Raw genomic sequence first — 19073 nt, 5'->3', positions numbered from 1 at the left:
ACACTGGGGAGGGGATTATACCCGGCACCCGCTCCCTGCTCTCCTGTACTAGTGATAGGCCAGACACTGGGGGAGATTATACCCGGCACCCGCTCCCGGCTCTCCTGTACTAGTGATAGGCCAGACACTGGGGGGATTATACCCGGCACCCGCTCCCGGCTCTCCTGTACTAGTGATAGGCATAGGCGTGCGCAGCTCATTGTCTTAGGGGGTGCACCATTGGATTGGTGTGTCCATCACTGCCTTCTGGGCATGTCTATAAACACCTAATGGGCATCAATGCAAACAAAATAGAAGGCAACTTATTTATGTATATGCACTTCAGAATGAATTATACCCCTCAAATACACTAGAAATCTGGACAGTGCACGCCAAAAGCACGCTGCAAAAATGTACACTGTAATGTCCATTCCATATAATTCCATACACTGTAATGCCCATCACACATTAAAGCCCATCTCACATAATGCCACACACCATGATGCTCATTCCAAATAATACCACACATCGTAATGCCCATTGCACATAATGCCGCACACTGTAATGCCCATTCCACATAATGCCGCACACTGTAATGCCCATTCCACATAATGCCGCACACCGTAATGCCCATTGCACATAATGCCACAAACCATAATGCTCATTTCACATAATGCCACACACCGTAATGCCCATTCCACATAATGCCGCACACCGTAATGCCCATTCCACATAATGCCGCACACCGTAATGCCCATTCCATATACTGGCACACACCTTAATGCCCATCAAGCATAATGCCACCTACCATAATGTCCATGAAATATTATACCACCCAATGTAATGTCCATTACACATCATTCCACTCACTGTAATATCTTTGCAGAGGGGACTTACATGCTTGCTGCCAAGATGGGGAGGGGATACATGTTCGTTGCCCAGGGGGTTCATTTTTAAAAAGCAATCTTCCTCCACCTAGAATAGCACTGGCTGCAGCTGGCTCCTGCTGTGCTGGCACACTTGCAGCTGCAGGGAGAACTTGCAGGTCACGGAGAGGTGAAGTGACCTGACTCCGAGCAGAAGGGAGACCAGGCGGGTGGGAGGTGGGATGGTGCAGGTAGGAGACCAGGCGGGTGGGAGGTGGGATGGTGCAGGTAGGAGACCAGGCGGGTGGGAGGTGGGATGGTGCAGGTAGGAGACCAGGAGGGTGGGAGGTGGGATGGTGCAGGTAGGAGACCAGGCGGGTGGGAGATGGGACGATGCAGGTAGGAGACCAGGCGGGTGGGAGATGGGACGGTGCAGGTAGGAGACCAGACGGGAGACCAGGCAGGTGGGAGGTGGGACGGAGCAGGTGGGAGATTAGGCAGGCGGGAGGTGGGAGAGAGCGGGTGTGCTGTGTGCGCCGTGATGTCTAAAGGTCAGAGCGCAGCAGCAATACCCGTTATGGCGGGCGGGTGCTGCTGCTGAAAATCTATTTTGTGTGCACTCATGTGGGGGGTGCCGGGCAAGCGTTCATTAGGAGGTGCCTGTGCACCCCTGGCACCCCCCGTGCGCACGCCTATGGTGATAGGCCAGACACTGGGGGGGGGGGATTATACCCGGCACCCGCTCCCTGCTCTCCTTTACTAGTGATAGGTCAGACACTGGGGGGATTATACCCGGCACCCGCTCCCTGCTCTCCTGTACTAGTGATAGGCCAGACACTGGGGGATTATACCCGCTCCCTGCTCTCCTGTACTAGTGATAGACCAGACACTGGGGGGGATTATACCCAGCACCCGCTCCCCGCTCTCCTGTACTAGTGATAGGTCAGACACTGGGGGGATTATACCCAGCACCCGCTCCCCGCTCTCCTGTACTAGTGATAGGCCAGACACTGGGGGGGATTATACCCGGCACCCGCTCCCCGCTCTCCTGTACTAGTGATAGGCCAGACACTGGGGGGGATTATACCCAGCACCCGCTCCCCGCTCTCCTGTACTAGTGATAGGTCAGACACTGGGGGGATTATACCCAGCACCCGCTCCCCGCTCTCCTGTACTAGTGATAGGTCAGACACTGGGGGGATTATACCCGGCACCCGCTCCCCGCTCTCCTGTACTAGTGATAGGCCAGACACTGGGGGGATTATACCCGGCACCCGCTCCCCGCTCTCCTTTACTAGTGATAGGTCAGACACTGAGGGGATTATACCCGGCACCCGCTCCCCGCTCTCCTGTACTAGTGATAGGTCAGACACTGGGGGGGATTATACCCGGCACCCGCTCCCTGCTCTCCTGTACTAGTGATAGGCCAGACACTGGGGGGGATTATACCCGGCACCCGCTCCCTGCTCTCCTGTACTAGTGATAGACCAGACACTGGGGGGGATTATACCCAGCACCCGCTCCCCGCTCTCCTGTACTAGTGATAGGTCAGACACTGGGGGGATTATACCCAGCACCCGCTCCCCGCTCTCCTGTACTAGTGATAGGCCAGACACTGGGGGGGATTATACCCGGCACCCGCTCCCTGCTCTCCTGTACTAGTGATAGACCAGACACTGGGGGGGATTATACCCAGCACCCGCTCCCCGCTCTCCTGTACTAGTGATAGGTCAGACACTGGGGGGATTATACCCAGCACCCGCTCCCCGCTCTCCTGTACTAGTGATAGGCCAGACACTGGGGGGGATTATACCCGGCACCCGCTCCCTGCTCTCCTGTACTAGTGATAGACCAGACACTGGGGGGGATTATACCCAGCACCCGCTCCCCGCTCTCCTGTACTAGTGATAGGTCAGACACTGGGGGGATTATACCCAGCACCCGCTCCCCGCTCTCCTGTACTAGTGATAGGCCAGACACTGGGGGGGATTATACCCGGCACCCGTTACCTGCTCTCCTGTACTAGTGATAGACCAGACACTGGGAGGGATTATACCCGGCACCCGCTCCCTGCTCTCCTGTACTAGTGATAGGTCAGACACTGGGGGGATTATACCCGGCACCCGCTCCCTGCTCTCCTGTACTAGTGATAGGCCAGACACTGGGGGGGATTATACCCGGCACCCGCTCCCTGCTCTCCTGTACTAGTGATAGACCAGACACTGGGGGGGATTATACCCAGCACCCGCTCCCCGCTCTCCTGTACTAGTGATAGGTCAGACACTGGGGGGATTATACCCAGCACCCGCTCCCCGCTCTCCTGTACTAGTGATAGGCCAGACACTGGGGGGGATTATACCCGGCACCCGCTCCCCGCTCTCCTGTACTAGTGATAGGCCAGACACTGGGGGGGATTATACCCAGCACCCGCTCCCCGCTCTCCTGTACTAGTGATAGGTCAGACACTGGGGGGATTATACCCAGCACCCGCTCCCCGCTCTCCTGTACTAGTGATAGGTCAGACACTGGGGGGATTATACCCGGCACCCGCTCCCCGCTCTCCTGTACTAGTGATAGGCCAGACACTGGGGGGATTATACCCGGCACCCGCTCCCCGCTCTCCTTTACTAGTGATAGGTCAGACACTGAGGGGATTATACCCGGCACCCGCTCCCCGCTCTCCTGTACTAGTGATAGGTCAGACACTGGGGGGGATTATACCCGGCACCCGCTCCCCGCTCTCCTGTACTAGTGATAGGCCAGACACTGGGGGGATTATACCCGGCACCCGCTCCCCGCTCTCCTTTACTAGTGATAGGTCAGACACTGAGGGGATTATACCCGGCACCCGCTCCCCGCTCTCCTGTACTAGTGATAGGTCAGACACTGGGGGGGATTATACCCGGCACCCGCTCCCCGCTCTCCTTTACTAGTGATAGGCCAGACACTGGGGGGATTATACCCGGCACCCGCTCCCTGCTCTCCTGTACTAGTGATAGGTCAGACACTGGGGGGGATTATACCCGGCACCCGCTCCCTGCTCTCCTGTACTAGTGATAGGCCAGACACTAGGGGGGGATTATACCCGGCACCCGCTCCCTGCTCTCCTGTACTAGTGATAGGCCAGACACTGGGGGGGAATATACCCAGCACCCGCTCCCTGCTCTCCTGTACTAGTGATAGACCAGACAGTGGGGGGGATTATACCCAGCACCCGCTCCCTGCTCTCCTGTACTAGTGATAGGCCAGACAGTGGGGGGATTATACCCGGCACCCGCTCCCTGCTCTCCTGTACTAGTGATAGGCCAGACACTGGGGGGGATTATACCCGGCACCCGCTCCCTGCTCTCCTGTACTAGTGATAGGCCAGACACTGGGGGGGGGGGGATTATACCCGGCACCCGCTCCCTGCTCTCCTGTACTAGTGATAGGCCAGACACTGGGGGGATTATACCCGGCACCCGCTCCCTGCTCTCCTGTACTAGTGATAGGTCAGACACTGGGGGGATTATACCCGGCACCCGCTCCCTGCTCTCCTGTACTAGTGATAGGTCAGACACTGGGGGGATTATACCCGGCACCCGCTCCCTGCTCTCCTGTACTAGTGATAGGTCAGACACTGGGGGGATTATACCCGGCACCCGCTCCCTGCTCTCCTGTACTAGTGATAGACCAGACACTGGGGGGGATTATACCCGGCACCCGCTCCCTGCTCTCCTGTACTAGTGATAGACCAGACACTGGGGGGGATTATACCCGGCACCCGCTCCCTGGTCTCCTGTACTAGTGATAGACCAGACACTGGGGGAGGGATTATACCCGGCACCCGCTCCCTGCTCTCCTGTACTAGTGATAGGTCAGACACTGGGGGGATTATACCCGGCAACCGCTCCCTGCTCTCCTGTACTACTGATAGGCCAGACACTGGGGGGATTATACCCGGCACCCGCTCCCTGCTCTCCTGTACTACTGATAGGCCAGACACTGGGGGGGATTATACCCGGCACCCGCTCCCTGCTCTCCTGTACTACTGATAGGCCAGACACTGGGGGGGATTATACCCGGCACCCGCTCCCTGCTCTCCTGTACTAGTGATAGGCCAGACACTGGGGGGGATTATACCCGGCACCCGCTCCCTGGTCTCCTGTACTAGTGATAGGTCAGACACTGGGGGGGATTATACCCGGCACCCGCTCCCTGCTCTCCTGTACCAGTGATAGGTCAGACACTGGGGGGATTATACTTGGCACCCGCTCCCTGCTCTCCTGTACTAGTGATAGGCCAGACACTGGGGGGGATTATACCCGGCACTCGCTCGCTGCTCTCCTGTACTAGTGATAGGCCAGACACTGGGGGATTATACTTGGCACCCGCTCCCTGCTCTCCTGTACTAGTGATAGACCAGACACTGGGGGGGATTATACCCGGCACCCGCTCCCTGCTCTCCTGTACTACTGATAGGCCAGACACTGGGGGGATTATACCCGGCACCCGCTCCCTGCTCTCCTGTACTAGTGATAGGCCAGTCACTGGGGGGATTATACCCGGCACCCGCTCCCTGCTCTCCTGTACTAGTGATAGGCCAGACAGTGGGGGGATTATACCCGGCACCTGCTCCCTGCTCTCCTGTACCAGTGATAGGTCAGACACTGGGGGGGATTATACCCGGCACCTGCTCCCTGCTCTCCTGTACCAGTGATAGGTCAGACACTGGGGGGATTATACCCGGCACCCGCTCCCTGCTCTCCTGTACTAGTGATAGGCCAGACACTGGGGGGATTATACCCGGCACCCGCTCCCTGCTCTCCTGTACTAGTGATAGGCCAGACACTGGGGGGATTATACTCGGCACCCGCTCCCTGCTCTCCTGTACTAGTGATAGGCCAGACACTGGGGGGGATTATACCGTGCACCCACTCCCTGCTCTCCTGTACTAGTGATAGGCCAGACACTGGGGGGATTATACCCGGCACCCGCTCCCTGCTCTCCTGTACTAGTGATAGGCCAGACACTGGGGGGATTATACCCGGCACCCGCTCCCTGCTCTCCTGTACTAGTGATAGGCCAGACACTGGGGGGATTATACCCGGCACCCGCTCCCTGCTCTCCTGTACTAGTGATATGCCAGACACTGGGGGGATTATACCCGGCATCCGCTCCCTGCTCTCCTGTACTAGTGATAGACCAGACAGTGGGGGGGATTATACCCAGCACCCGCTCCCTGCTCTCCTGTACTAGTGATAGGTCAGACACTGGGGGGATTATACCCGGCACCCGCTCCCTGCTCTCCTGTACTAGTGATAGGCCAGACACTGGGGGGATTATACCCGCTCCCTGCTCTCCTGTACTAGTGATAGACCAGACACTGGGGGGGATTATACCCGGCACCCGCTCCCTGCTCTCCTGTACTAGTGATAGGTTAGACACTGGGGGGATTATACCCAGCACCCGCTCCCTGCTCTCCTGTACTAGTGATAGACCAGACACTGGGAGGGATTATACCCGGCACCCGATCCCTGCTCTCCTGTACTAGTGATAGGCCAGACACTGGGGGGGATTATACCCAGCACCCGCTCCCCGCTCTCCTGTACTAGTGATAGGCCAGACACTGGGGGGGGGGGGGATTATACCCGGCACCCGCTCCCTGCTCTCCTGTACTAGTGATAGGCCAGACACTGGGGGGATTATACCCGGCACCCGCTCCCTGCTCTCCTGTACTAGTGATAGGTCAGACACTGGGGGGGAATATACCCGGCACCCGCTCCCTGCTCTCCTGTACTAGTGATAGGCCAGACACTGGGGGGATTATACCCGGCACCCGCTCCACGCTCTCCTGTACTAGTGATAGGTCAGACACTGGGGGATTATACCCAGCACCCGCTCCCTGCTCTCCTGTACTAGTGATAGGCCAGACACTGGGGGGATTATACCCGGCACCCGTTACCTGCTCTCCTGTACTAGTGATAGGCCAGACACTGGGGGGATTATACCAGGCACCCGCTCCCTGCTCTCCTGTACTAGTGATAGACCAAACACTGGGGGGATTATACCCGGCACCCGCTCCCTGCTCTCCTGTACTAGTGATAGACCAGACACTGGGGGGATTATACCCGGCACCCGCTCCCTGCTCTCCTGTACTAGTGATAGGCCAGACACTGGGGGATTATACCCGCTCCCTGCTCTCCTGTACTAGTGATAGACCAGACACTGGGGGGGATTATACCCGGCACCCGCTCCCTGCTCTCCTGTACTAGTGATAGGTCAGACACTGGGGGGGGATTATACCCAGCACCCGCTCCCTGCTCTCCTGTACTAGTGATAGACCAGACACTGGGAGGGATTATACCCGGCACCCGCTCCCTGCTCTCCTGTACTAGTGATAGGCCAGACACTGGGGGGGATTATACCCGGCACCCGCTCCCTGCTCTCCTGTACTAGTGATAGGCCAGACACTGGGGGGATTATCCCCGGCACCCGCTCCTTGCTCTCCTTTACTAGTGATAGGCCAGACACTGGGGGGATTATACCCAGCAACCGCTCCCTGCTCTCCTGTACTAGTGATAGACCAGACACTGGGGGGGATTATACCCGGCACCCGCTCCCTGCTCTCCTGTACTAGTGATAGGCCAGACACTGGGGGGGATTATACCCAGCACCCGCTCCCTGCTCTCCTGTACTAGTGATAGGCCAGACACTAGGGGGGGATTATAACCGGCACCCGCTCCCTGCTCTCCTTTACTAGTGATAGGCCAGACACTGGGGGGATTATACCCAGCAACCGCTCCCTGCTCTCCTGTACTAGTGATAGACCAGACACTGGGGGGAATATACCCGGCACCCGCTCCCTGCTCTCCTGTACTAGTGATAGGTCAGACACTGGGGGGATTATACCCGGCACCCGCTCCCTGCTCTCCTGTACTAGTGATAGGCCAGACACTGGGGGGATTATACCCGGCACCCGCTCCCTGCTCTCCTGTACTAGTGATAGGCCAGACACTGGGGGATTATACCCGGCACCCGCTCCCTGCTCTCCTGTACTAGTGATAGGCCAGACACAGGGGGTTATACCCGGCACTAGCACCTCTCCTATAAACCCTCATTGGGGACCTCGCCCCGTCAGTGATTATCAGGCCGGAGAGTTTAGTAATATGTACTAAGGGGTATATTACCTGGGAGTGTAAACGATTCCTCAGACTCTGGATCTTCATCTGAAATCAGAAGAAAGTAGAAAATGAATGTTTGGATGAGTCGGGATTGTATTAGAGCTGGTTGGGCCTCTGCTTTTCTTACTTTCTTTAGACTCCAGAGACTCTGCCGTGATGTCCAGGACAGGACCTATGGAAGACAAGATGTCACCAGACATGGAGACCTACACACCATGGCTACTTCTGAGCCCAACCCCCACAGCACCATCATTCTGAGGAGGAACCACAGGAGGTGAGGAGCACGGTAGCGCTAACTGGTAATAGGTTCCTCCTTCCAATTATAAAGAACTCTCCTAATTTTGCTTCTCGCCCAACATTTTGCCCAAGGACAATGGTGCCAGATTGCCCCATTATCGTCAACCCAACCCGGTATGTCTAGTAGATCATTACAGCAGTTCTGCAGACAGGTGCAACATCGATTCATTGCACAAACCACAATGCTATCAAATAGCCGTGGAAGAGAAAGGAACAATTCATGGGCCACTACGGATGTGACAATGTTTTAGGGGACCCAATATACTGTAGAATCATGGATCCATTCTGACCTCTGATGGTGCAGAGCACTAAAGACCACCTTACTCCTTGTTTTAAGTCTTAATGTGAATATTAAAGTGTGGTTCAAGGATCTACGCCTACTACTGTAAAGGTGACCCAGGTGCCCTCTAACATAGGGCTCAGGATTCAGGGGATATAATGACAGGGAAGAGGCTCGGTTTGGGAAATTCTTGAGAAGAACTGAGGGCAAATTGGCAAGTTGGTGGATGTGGTTCATGGTTTTGACCAGAGGAGATTCTTTTGTAGCCAGAGGATAGTGCCGGTGGATGTGTCTGGCCCTGACCAAAAGAGATTCCCTGGTGGACAGTACCATTGGGTTTGTCCAGTCCGGACCAGAGGAGATCCCTGGCGGACAGTGCTGGTGGGTGTGTCCGGTCCTGGCCAGAGGAGATTCCCTGGAGGATAGTGCCGGTGGGTGTGTCTGGTCCTGACCAGAGGAGATTCCCTGGAGGACAGTGAAATTGGGTATGTCCAGTCCGGACCAGAGGAGATCCCTGGCGGACAGTGCCGGCGGGTGTGTCCGGTCCTGATAAGAGGAGATCCCTGGCGGACAGTACCATTGGGTTTGTCCAGTCCGGACCAGAGGAGATCCCTGGAGGACAGTGCCGGTGGGTGTGTCTGGTCCTGACCAGAGGAGATTCCCTGGAGGATAGTGCCGGTGGGTGTGTCCGGTCCTGGCCAGAGCAGATTACCTGGAGGACAGTGCTGGTGGGTTTGTCCGGTCCTGGCCAGAGGAGATTCCCTGGTGGACAGTGCTGGTGGGTGTGTCCGGTCCTGACCAGAGGAGATTCCCTGGTGGACAGTGCCGGTGGGTGTGTCCGGTCCTGATCAGAGGAGATCCCTGGCGGACAGTGCCATTGGGTATGTCCAGTCCGGACCAGAGGAGATCCCTGGAGGACAGTGCCGGTGGGTGTGTCTGGTCCTGACCAGAGGAGATTCCCTGGAGGATAGTGCCGGTGGGTGTGTCCGGTCCTGGCCAGAGCAGATTACCTGGAGGACAGTGCTGGTGGGTGTGTCCGGTCCTGGCCAGAGGAGATTCCCTGGTGGACAGTGCCGGTGGGTGTGTCCGGTCCTGACCAGAGGAGATTCCCTGGTGGACAGTGCCGGTGGGTGTGTCCGGTTTTGTTTTTGATGTAGCAGATGAATTTGGGAACTTGTGGGTAAGAAGGGGGTGGGTCTCAGAAGAAGGACCTGTGATTGGCTGATACATGGACCTGGCAGATCTGAACAGGAAGGGTGGGGGTATAGCATACAGACAGCTAGGATTCTGACAGTCATTAGTCTGACATTGGAATCCCAACTGCCAGGACTAAGACAGGGACAAGCGCGACAAAGCCCCTTGTGGGCTATGGGGAATACCCCTTGTCAATCAGGATCACAACTGTCGGGAATTTAACAGTCAGGATTCCGATATCGGTCCAGTATTGTGCCACCATTACCCAGCATGCTCACCTCCCTGCATACTGTCCACGTTTAGGCTGTCACTGGCATCGCTGTTGGATGACTCGCTGTTTGAGGATGCAATACCCAGAGCTCCATCCGTCTGCAGCCTCTGGCCCCCGTGGAAACTGACAGGGTCCTCTGCTGGAAACAGCAAGTTAGAATGGGAAGCAGACAAATTCCTGTGGTCACTTCTGTGATTGGCAATTACCTGATGGCGGTGTTGTCTGGTCCACAGAGCTTGCATCAGCTGAAAAGAGAAACACGAGGGTGTGAGCAAGTTGCAGAACCCAACACCTATCCTTCCACAGGAGCTGCAGAGCCCATACACAGGAGCTGCAGAGCCCATACACAGGAGCTGCAGAGCCCACATTTCCCTGCACAGGAGCTGCAGAGCCCACATATCCCTGCACAGGAGCTGCAGAGCCCACATATCCCTGCACAGGAGCTGCAGAGCCCACATATCCCTGCACAGGAGCTGCAGAGCCCACATATCCCTGCAGAGGAGCTTCAGAGCCCACCTATCCCTGCACAGGAGCTGCAGAGCCCACCTATCCCTGCACAGGAGCTGCAGAGCCCACCTATCCCTGCACAGGAGCTGCAGAGCCCACCTATCCCTGCACAGGAGCTGCAGAGCCCACATATCCCTGCACAGGAGCTGCAGAGCCCACCTATCCCTGCACAGGAGCTGCAGAGCCCAGATATCCCTGCACAGGAGCTGCAGAGCCCACCTATCCCTGCACAGGAGCTGCAGAGCCCACCTATCCCTGCACAGGAGCTGCAGAGCCCAGATATCCCTGCACAGGAGCTGCAGAGCCCACCTATCCCTGCACAGGAGCTGCAGAGCCCACATATCCCTGCACAGGAGCTGCAGAGCCCAGATATCCCTGCACAGGAGCTGCAGAGCCCACATATCCCTGCACAGGAGCTGCAGAGCCCAGATATCCCTGCACAGGAGCTGCAGAGCCCACATATCCCTGCACAGGAGCTGCAGAGCCCACATATCCCTGCACAGGAGCTGCAGAGCCCACATATCCCTGCACAGGAGCTGCAGAGCCCACATATCCCTGCACAGGAGCTGCAGAGCCCACATATCCCTGCACAGGAGCTGCAGAGCCCACATATCCCTGCACAGGAGCTGCAGAGCCCACCTATCCCTGCACTGGAGTTGCAGAGCCCACATATCCCTGCACAGGAGCTGCAGAGCCCACCTAGCCCTGCACAGGAGCTGCAGAGCCCACCTATCCCTGCACAGGAGCTGCAGAGCCCACCTATCCCTGCACTGGAGATGCAGAGCCCACATATCCCTGCACAGGAGCTGCAGAGCCCACATATCCCTGCACTGGAGCTGCAGAGCCCACATATCCCTGCACAGGAGCTGCAGAGCCCACATATCCCTGCACAGGAGCTGCAGAGCCCACCTATCCCTGCACAGGAGCTGCAGAGCCCACCTATCCCTGCACAGGAGCTGCACATGTAGTGCGGCGGTGCATCTTACTTTGTTGTGGAGGGTCTGTCGTCTCCTCATTCTCTGAAACACAGAAACATGTTATCAGTAGATGCACAATATCCTGTGGAAGCCGACGCAGAACGTATAACCATGAAGTCTGCTACGACCCCACGGCTATGCGAGACTGGGCTGTGACACCATGACCGGCGCTCCCGCCATAGCATCAGTAAGCCATGGGACCGTGACTGGGGGTGATACAGGTGAAGTTATTCGTTCATAATAGGGTCTTCACCTATGTTTTGGCAAAATACAGGACATGGGGTCCAGACCAGGGCAACCCCGAGCAGCACCAGTACTAATGGTGCCGCCACACATGCGGGGGCTACACCAGCAGCAGAGACACTGACTCAGGGATATAGGATCTATGCATAGCTGCCTCCCCCCCCCCCCCCTGCATTTTGCAGGAGACTCCCTGACATAGCAGCAATCTCCCTCTCTCCCTCATTAGTCTAGCAATCTCCCTCATGTCACCTAGCCCACATTACACCGTTACATCATAGTTACCTCCCCTCCTGCATTCTGCAGGAGACTCCCTGACATAGCAGCAATCTCCCTCTCTCCCTCATTAGTCTAGCAATCTCCCTCATGTCACCTAGCCCACATTACACTGTTACATCATAGTTACCTCCCCTCCTGCATTCTGCAGGAAACTGCCTGACATAGCAGTAATCTCCCTCTCTCCCTCATTAGTCTAGCAATCTTCCTCATGTCACCTAGCCCACATTACACTGTTACATCATAGTTACCTCCCCTCCTGCATTCTGCAGGAGACTCCCTGACATAGCAGCAATCTCCCTCTCTCCCTCATTAGTCTAGCAATCTCCCTCATGTCACCTAGCCCACATTACACTGTTACATCATAGTTACCTCCCCTCCTGCATTCTGCAGTAGACTCCCTGACATAGCAGCAATCTCCCTCTCTCCCTCATTAGTCTAGCCATCGTCCTCATGTCACCTAGCCCACATTACACTGTTACATCATAGTTACCTCCCCTCCTGCATCCTGCAGGAGACTCCCTGACATAGCAGCAATCTCCCTCTCTCCCTCATTAGTCTAGCAATCTCCCTCATGTCACCTAGCCCACATTACACCGTTACATCATAGTTACCTCCTTTCCTGCATTCTGCAGGAGACTCCCTGACATAGCAGCAATCTCCCTCTCTCCCTCATTAGTCTAGCAATCTCCCTCATGACACCTAGCCCAAATGGCAGAAAGACTATCGGTAAAAGGTTATGATAAAGACATTTTAGATTCAGCAAAAACCAGAATTGGGAAAATAGAAAGATCTGAAGTTTTGAAAGTAAAATCACCAAAAGTAGGTGATAAATATAAGTACCCAATGGGCTTTTATCTCCCAATTCAATAACCTTCATTATAAGATTGAAAGCGTTTTTAAGAATAACTGGCACTTGATCAAGCAAGACCCCATTTTGGGGAACGTGTTACCAAATGAGCCTGTTTTTATATATATAGGAAATCCACGTCTGTGAAGAATCACTTGGTAAAAAGTACCTTAGATGATGCCCCTAGACAAAGTATACGGACAAAAGGGTTCCCTAGATGCGGGGACGCCTCGTGTGTAAAACAGTTAAAGGAATCATTAAAAAAATCCCTGATTTTAAGGTTAAAGGGGAAATTTTTTTAAATTAATGAATTTATAACATGTCAATCTAAATATGTTATTTATTTATTGGAATGTTCTTGCAATTTATTTTATGTTGGTAGAACCAGTCGACCCTTAAAAATACACCTTGCGGAGCATATTTATAATATTCGCAAAGGCTTGGTCACCGATACCTTTTCCAACCATTTTATAAACTGCCATCATTCAAGAGAATGTTTTATAATAAATTTCTGGGGTATCCAATTAATTTCCCCAAAGTGGCGTACGAGAGATATTGATAAGCGCCTAGCACAGAATGAAATGAGGTGGATTCACCGTTTAAATACCCTTGTTCCCAACGGTTTAAAGTCGGTGATTTCGAACTAAAACATTTTTTATCGTAAGATAAATATTTTTTCATTCATATCTTTTACCATGACCATCTCTCCATATTTTACAATGTGTCTTTTATGTATTATGATGTAAAAATGTATTGTTTCATGATATATTTTATTAATGATTTTTTAGATTACTGATTCCCCGGGTTTTGTTAGTTTAAATGCTAGATGTAAAAATCCTGGTATAACCATCAATGGAAATTGTCATATGGAGATGTTACTATGGAACGGATGTGGAGACGCTGCTGGAACGCACGGCCATCTTGCTTCCGGCTAAAGACCTGTGGTACTTGTGTATTATCACGGCGCCCACGAAATCGGCCGAAAATCGGCCGCAAATCGCATGGAAAAATCGGATGCGATTTTGCGGCCGATTTTCAGGCGGATTTTTCACTTTTTCTGGCCAATTTGCATGCTGTTCCATTATTGCACACCTTGCACACCCCCGATTTCCATCGTAGTGCATCGCATGCAATATAGTGGCATGTGATGCATGCCATGCGATGCATGTGAAGCGATTCGATTTGTAGTTGTACAATCACCCTGATGGGTGCTTACAATGTTAAATGCACCGCCATTGTTAACGCCACCCCCACTATCAACGCCAACCCAAAGCGTGGCGAGCGGCGGCGGTACACGTCCTCCGACCTTTTCATACCCCCACTATCCACGTCGGCGTGGAGTTGATTTTAGATAGTGTGGCGAGCCCGAAGCGTGGCGAGCGGACGCGGAATACATGTAAAGTAATACGCGTCCCCTCGCGGGGCTTGCTGCGCTCGCCACGCTTCGGGCTCGGTGGCTCGCTGCGCTCGCCACACTATCTAAAATCAACTCCACGCCAACGTGGATAGTGGGGGTATGAAAAGGTCAGAGGACGCGTACCGCCGCCCCTTGCGGGCTCGCTGCGCTCGCCACGCTTCGGGTTGGCATTGATAGTGGGGGTGGCGTTAACAATGGGGGTGCATTTAACATTGCAAATCACATCGCATCGCATGCCACTTGCTGGCATGCGTTGCTATGCGATATTTAATTGTACAATCAGGGGCATTTTCCCGAAAATCACATCGCATACCATCGTACCTGGGGGTGTGCAAGGATGGAATAACATGCAAATCATCAGGAAATGGCCGAATAATCTGCAAAAAATCGGCCGAAAATCGGACGCAAATCGGACGCAAAATCGCATCCCAGATCAAATCGGCCAAAAATCGGCAGAAAATCGGATGCGATATCGGATGCGTTTGGATGAAATCGGGCGCCGTTATAATACACAAGTACCAGACCTGTATATCCACATTAACACTGCTGGAACGCACGGTGACCGTAGCATGGAACGCACGGCCATTTTACTTCCGGGGATCAGCGGAAGTGATGTTATTAGGAAAAGACGCCAAGCGGTATTTAAATCAAACAGTGGTAAGGCAAGACACGCTACTGAAGAATGATCCAGGTGATCCGAAACTAGTTTGGCATGCCTTGCCACTTGATACACTTCACCCGCTTGGACCACAGGAACTCCTACCCCCGTTTGGACGGCGATACCAGTTCTGGAGCTGGACTGCCATATCCATTGGACAGCTGTATCCTGTTGTGCCCCGGGCTTTGTTTACACACACAGGAAGTGACAAGATATGTATAGGAAGTGACATAACATATATATAGGAAGTCACACACAGGAAGTGACAAGATATATATATATATATATATATATATATATATAGGAAGTGACATAACACATATATAGGAAGTCACACACAGGAAGTGACAAGATATATATATATATATATATATATAGGAAGTCACACAGGAAGTGACAAGATATATATAGGAAGTGACATAATACATATATAGGAATCACACACAGGAAGTGACAAGATATATATAGGAAGTGACATAACTCATATATAGGAAGTCACATGCCACACACAGGAAGTGACAAGATATATATAGGAATTATAACACATACTGTATATAGGAAGTCACACACACAGAGGAAGTGACAAGATATATATAGGAAGTGACATAACACATATATAGGAAGTCACATGCCACACACAGGAAGTGACAAAATATATATATAGGAAGTGACATAATACATATATAGGAAGTCACACACAGGAAGCGACAAGATATATATAGGAAGTGACATAACACATATATAGGAAGTCACACACACACAGGAAGTGACAAGATATATATAGGAAGTGACATAATACATATATAGGAAGTCACACACAGGAAGCGACAAGATATATATAGGAAGTGACATAACACATATATATAGGAAGTCACACACACAGGAAGTTACCTGCTATTGAACTCTCTATGGATGGTGTCAGATCAGCAGCTGTTACCGGTTCCTCTAAGGTGAAGCAGAATAATGATAACATGGTTAATGCAGGTAATGCAGCAGTAAGGACGGATGTAGGAGGAGACGGAACTACAGTGTTAGTCATAACACAGAAACATCCGGCCAGGAAAACCTCCTAGTGAGATCCTAAGAATGAGGGATCTTGTTGTGTAGAAAGATCTAGAGTAACTGATTGCTGCAGGTCCAATCCTTTAAGATGTAAACTCGGATGACCAGGTGGAGGGCAAAGTCCCAAATCCAGCGAAACAAATGATGAATAAGTGTCCTCAGGAGTATACTGGTGTCAAGGGTATATCGGGTATTGAAGAAGCTCTACGTGTTCCTTTGTTTCTGCTCCTGAAGAAGCTGGGAGACCTTTCCCAGAGAAACGCGTAGAGCTTCTTCAATACCCGATTGCTTAAAGGATTGGACCTGCAGCAATCAGTTACTCTCACCCAGGTTTACCGGACAATTACCAGAAAGCAACTGCTTATACAGCAACATCTATCTGGACACTGCCACCTGGTAATATATCGCTGCTCTATTAGAGACTGTACCCATCCAGCACTCAATTATCCTAGATATAGGAGTAAAACAAGTGTCAATAAGGGTTTATATTCCCCAATTCTGTGTCGTGTCTTTATATTATCATATGATATGTGTACGATATATATACTATATTAAAAATCATTTTTAAAGTATAAGAAACCGTCACATCTCTATTATTTGAGAAACAAAGCCTGCGCTGATGTATTCTTTTGTTTGTTTATTCTATTTTCAGGGACTGATAATTCCTTAAACCAGCTACAGTTGGCAGCGCACCTTATTACTATTGGCAGAGTGTATATAAGTACGTGCAGTGTGGTTGTTAGACCTCACACTTAGAAGATATAACCAGTTTGAAGGGTTTATTCAAGTGGCAGGCTTGTAGGTTACAACAGTACTTCATGTGTTAACTTCAAGCAGTAATACAACTTGTACATTTGGTAACGACAGTCTCTGGTTGTTACTTAGCTGTAGCGTTTTGGCGCGTGCAGGGTAAATGACAGTCTGCTGGTTTACGCTGCGGTATCTCTCCCAGTCTCGCTGCTGCCAATGATGACTGATCTCCCTGTGCAAAAGGTCACGCTGGTAACGGGATTACAGCGGGGGCTTGCTCCTATGCGCTCCGGTGCACGTGGAGCTACAAACAGCATGGACGGAGTCACACACGATCTGAGGCACACTCTAACGCGGGGACTTCCTCACAGGAAAGAGTAACGCTGCCAGCAGGGTCAGGGGTCTCTGCCCTGCTATTCGCTTAAGCGACCTGTCACTCAGGGTGACGCTTAACTACGTTGGCTGCAGAGGCGGGCTGGGCCGGGGGGCAGAGTGCCACATGCCCCCCAGGCCGGTATATCTATCTACTGGCTGGGCCGCTGTGTGCATCTTGCACACGCTGCTGCAGCCCAGCCATCACCGCCGCAGCCGCCGGCTACCTCGCTCCGTGTGTTCAGCAGCTTCCTGGCCGCACGAATGTAAGGTGACGGCCTCTCCCAAAATGGCCGCCACCTTATAGGAGACAGACACTAGAGGTACTGCTATACCTCTAGTGTCACTGTCTGTTAGAAGAGAACAGTGCGGCCAGCGCTACCCGGAAGTGCGGATTCGGGTAGCGCTGGCGCGCTATTTAAATCAGGCTTGCCTCTCGGGAGGAGCAGAGAGCTGACAGCCAGAGCTTGCCTCTGCTACTTCCCGGAGGCTGGCCCCGCCCACCACAAACACAGCACGGCAGGTCAGGAGGCTCAGGCTCTATCCATTAGGCCAGCCCTGCTCTCTGTCCCTGCTCCTATGCTGCTGTCAGCTGCCTCCCTCAGACCTTCTCCAGGAAGTCCCTGCTCCTCCCAGGAAGGAGCAACAGTCACAGACATGTGAGTGTGCACTGGGGAGAGGGAGGCTGTGTATAATGTGTGTGTGTGTGTATATAATTTAATGCAGAGGGGGAGGGGAAGGGTGTATAATGTATCACAGTGTGTGTGAGGGGGGGGAGGGGGTGTATAATGTATCACAGTGTGTGTGTGTGGGGGGTGTATAATGTATCACAGTGTTTGGGGGGGAGGCTGTATAATGTATCACAGTGTTTGGAGGGGGGGGAGGGTGTATAATATATCAGTGTGTGTGTGGGGGGGGGGTTGTATAATGTATCACAGTGTGTGTGTGTTTGGGGGGGGGGTGTATAATGTATCACAGTGTTTGGGGGGGTGTATAATGTATCACAGTGTTTGGGGGGGAGTGTATAATGTATCACAGTGTTTTTTTTTGGGGGGGGGGGGGGATGTATAATGTAACACAGTGTTTGGGGGGGGGGTGTATGATGCATCACAGTGTGGGGGGGGGTGTATAATATATCAGTGTGTGTGTGGGGGGGCAGGGGGCTACATAATGTAATATAATGTTATGGTTATGTGGACAGGCTGTAATATGGGGGGCTGGTGTGCATAATGTATTGGCTGTAATATGGGGGATGTATGTAATATAATGGTACTGTATATGTTCTGTATTTTTTTTTAAGAGGCCTGTGATTGATGTTTATAAGTGAATGAGGTGTATGTATGTTTTTTAAAGTGACAGAGGTGTGTGGGATGTATTCAATGCTGTGGGAGAGCGGCGACAGCGAGCAGGGCTTCCTACTCGCTGTCACCACTCACCCTGTCAGTATTAAACTCACCCCCCTCATACGCCAATTCCCCCTCACTCAGTTTTTTGAGCGAGGGGGAATCGGCGTATGCGGCTGCAGAAGCAGCGAGACTCGCGGCTATATACAGCGGGTTCACTGCATTAGCCGCGGGTCTCGCTGTCTGGGGAATCCTCGCCGTCCTGTGATGGTGAGGATTCCCCCAGAACGTTGAATAGGGCAAGCGGCTGGCGAGGGGGTTAAACAGGGATGATCGCTGGATTTCTGTGATCCTCACTGTTTAACCCCCTCGCAGGCCGCATTGAATACTACCCTGTGTGTGCAGTGAAAGGTGTATGTGCATGTGTATTTTTAGTGAAACAGGTATGTGGTGTATTTAAGTGAGGGGTTTTGAGGGGTTTTAAGTGATAGAATGATGTGTGTGTGTGCATGTACATGTACATGTTAACTGAAAGAGGTGTGCATGTGTCTGAGTGAAAAAGGTGCATGTG

The 19073-nt window shown here is 52.8% G+C and overlaps 1 protein-coding gene across 2 annotated transcripts in view; it reads right to left on the bottom strand.

Annotated features, from left to right (window-relative positions):
• The window catches only part of LOC146056333 (uncharacterized), a 43174-nt gene that overhangs the window by 4352 nt on the left and 19749 nt on the right, over window positions 1-19073 (bottom strand). Inside the window, exons 3-8 of one of the 2 annotated variants that reach the window (XM_083168389.1) lie at window positions 15867-15920; window positions 11544-11576; window positions 10257-10295; window positions 10058-10189; window positions 8136-8180; window positions 8015-8053 (exon numbers count right to left, since the gene is read on the bottom strand). In XM_083168389.1, the coding sequence (XP_083024515.1) occupies window positions 8015-8053; window positions 8136-8180; window positions 10058-10189; window positions 10257-10295; window positions 11544-11576; window positions 15867-15920 (342 nt within the window). The remainder of the gene's footprint in view (window positions 1-8014; window positions 8054-8135; window positions 8181-10057; window positions 10190-10256; window positions 10296-11543; window positions 11577-15866; window positions 15921-19073) is intronic. The other variant, XM_083168390.1, reaches the window with a different exon arrangement.

This window comes from Crinia signifera, unplaced genomic scaffold, assembly GCF_055691185.1.
Source record: "Crinia signifera unplaced genomic scaffold, ASM5569118v1 HAP2_SCAFFOLD_80, whole genome shotgun sequence".
NCBI lineage: Eukaryota > Metazoa > Chordata > Amphibia > Anura > Myobatrachidae > Crinia > Crinia signifera.
The sequence above is the reverse complement of the archived record's forward strand: the minus strand, read 5'-3'. Positions and strand labels throughout refer to the sequence as shown.